Source organism: Mastomys coucha, unplaced genomic scaffold (assembly GCF_008632895.1).
Source record: "Mastomys coucha isolate ucsf_1 unplaced genomic scaffold, UCSF_Mcou_1 pScaffold14, whole genome shotgun sequence".
NCBI lineage: Eukaryota > Metazoa > Chordata > Mammalia > Rodentia > Muridae > Mastomys > Mastomys coucha.
The window spans coordinates 137,972,706-137,974,664 of NW_022196896.1; the positions used below are offsets into that span (position 1 = coordinate 137,972,706).

Sequence of the window (1,959 nt, forward strand, 5' to 3'; positions counted from 1 at the left end):
ATATAATATATATATATATATAATATATATATATTTATATATATATATATTTATATATATATATTTGCATGGTTAAGGCAATTCTTGTGTGGTTATAGGCATGCATGGCTCAGGACAAAGAATCAGCCACTGTTTTATGAAGCAAAGAGTTAGTGCATTTGCTGTTCTTGCAGAGGACCTACATATGACTCCCAGCATCATATGGGGGTTTACATCCTTCCCTAACTACATCTCCAGGGGATCTGATATTCTCTAGCCTCCTTAGGGACCAGGCATACATGAAATGGCATATCATGAAATTACAGACATAAATTTGGGCAAAACATCCATATATATAAAGTAAAAAGAAATTTTAAATTAGACTCTAAACCTTAAAAACTGAGAAATATTGGAAATGGTCTTTAGCTTTTTCCAATATTTTCCAATTCTGTTTTTCTACTAAGATGGGAATAATGGAAGCTATCTTAAAATGTTTTCCTGTAAAGAGAGTGAGGTTCCTTAGTTTTTAAAAAAGTAAATTATAGCACTTATACTTTTTGATACAATAAACTAAGTCACTGTCTTAGTTAAGGTTTTATTGCTATGAAGAGACACAATGACCAAGGCAACTCTCATAAAGGAAAACATTTAATTGGGGCTGGATTATAGTTTCAGAAGTTTAGTCCATTATCATCATGGTGGGAAGCATGGCAGTATCAGGGCAGACATGGTGCTGAGATTTCTACATCTTGATCTGTGGGCAGCAAAAGGAGACTGTGTGTACCATTCTGGGCTTAGCTTGAGTATATATGACCTTTGCCTGCCTTCACAGTCATGTACTTCCTCCAGCAAGGCAACACCTACTCCAACAAAGCCACACCTCCTACTAGTGCCACTCCCTATGGGCCAAGCATTCAAACACATGAGTCTTTGGGGGACATACTTATTCAAACCACCACAGACATCTTAATAATTAAATATCAGGGCTGGAGAATTAAATATTAGTGGCCTGGTGGTTAAGAAGAGCACTTGTTCCTGCAGAGATTTGATTTCTCAGGAAGCATATGGTGGTTCACAACTGTCTATAACTCCAGCAGGAAGTCTGACACCCTCTTCTGACCAGGTATGCACATGCATACCTGGCATGCATCAGGCATGCACATGCATTTGTTACACAGACATAATGTGAGCAAAACACCCATACACATAACATAAAATAGATCTAAAAATGTTTTTAAGTTAAATATTATCTAAAATCATACTGTCATCTTAAATTGCATCTATACTAATGACTTTATTTACAGGACCCAGAAATGCTAGGAAAATCCACATTTCAAGTCCTTTTAAGTTTTTCTTTTGTTTTGTTTTGAGACAGGATCTCTCTAAGTTATCTAGGCTGGCATAGAACTCACTATGTAGCCCATTCAGGATCTTGAACTAAAGATTTTCCTAACTTAGTCTTAAGAGAAGCTGATGTAAAAGATATGAACCACCATACCCAGCTTTCTAGACCATGAACTGCATTAACTCGAGTGGGTTTAAATACAACCATAATGGAGTTATGTGTATTCTTCTCCAGCTTGTTTTCAAATTTAGTTGTAATCAGTAAATAACTAGCAAAATAGAGGTAGTATATGTCATTTCTGCTCTGAGGTCCCTACCTTTGTTGAATTAAAAATGTCCTCAGTCACTGGATTATGGCTTGCCAGTTGAGATACCCATCCAAACTGCTCTCTCATCTTCTCCATCAGGTGTGTGGTGTCTTCCAGATGATACTGGGTCATCCAGACAATCTGATCATATTGCTGATTGGATACATTGACTAATTTCAGGGCCTCAAGAAATTCTATGTGTAGTTCAGGTACATCAGGGCAGTCTAGCAGAGGTAAATAAATAGTAAAGAAAAGGTTCAGAGAGCAATTAGGCAACAAAAGGAGATCAAAGGGATACGAATTGGAAAGGAAGAAGTCAAATTATCAC

The 1,959-nt window shown here is 36.8% G+C and overlaps 1 protein-coding gene across 4 annotated transcripts in view; it reads right to left on the bottom strand.

Moving 5' to 3' along the window:
- Positions 1-1,959, bottom strand: part of Clul1 (clusterin like 1) — a 41,317-nt gene that overhangs the window by 5,045 nt on the left and 34,313 nt on the right. For all 4 annotated transcript variants that reach the window (XM_031368958.1, XM_031368954.1, XM_031368955.1 and 1 more), the window contains one exon: positions 1,641-1,855. In XM_031368958.1, the coding sequence (XP_031224818.1) occupies positions 1,641-1,855 (215 nt within the window). The remainder of the gene's footprint in view (positions 1-1,640; positions 1,856-1,959) is intronic.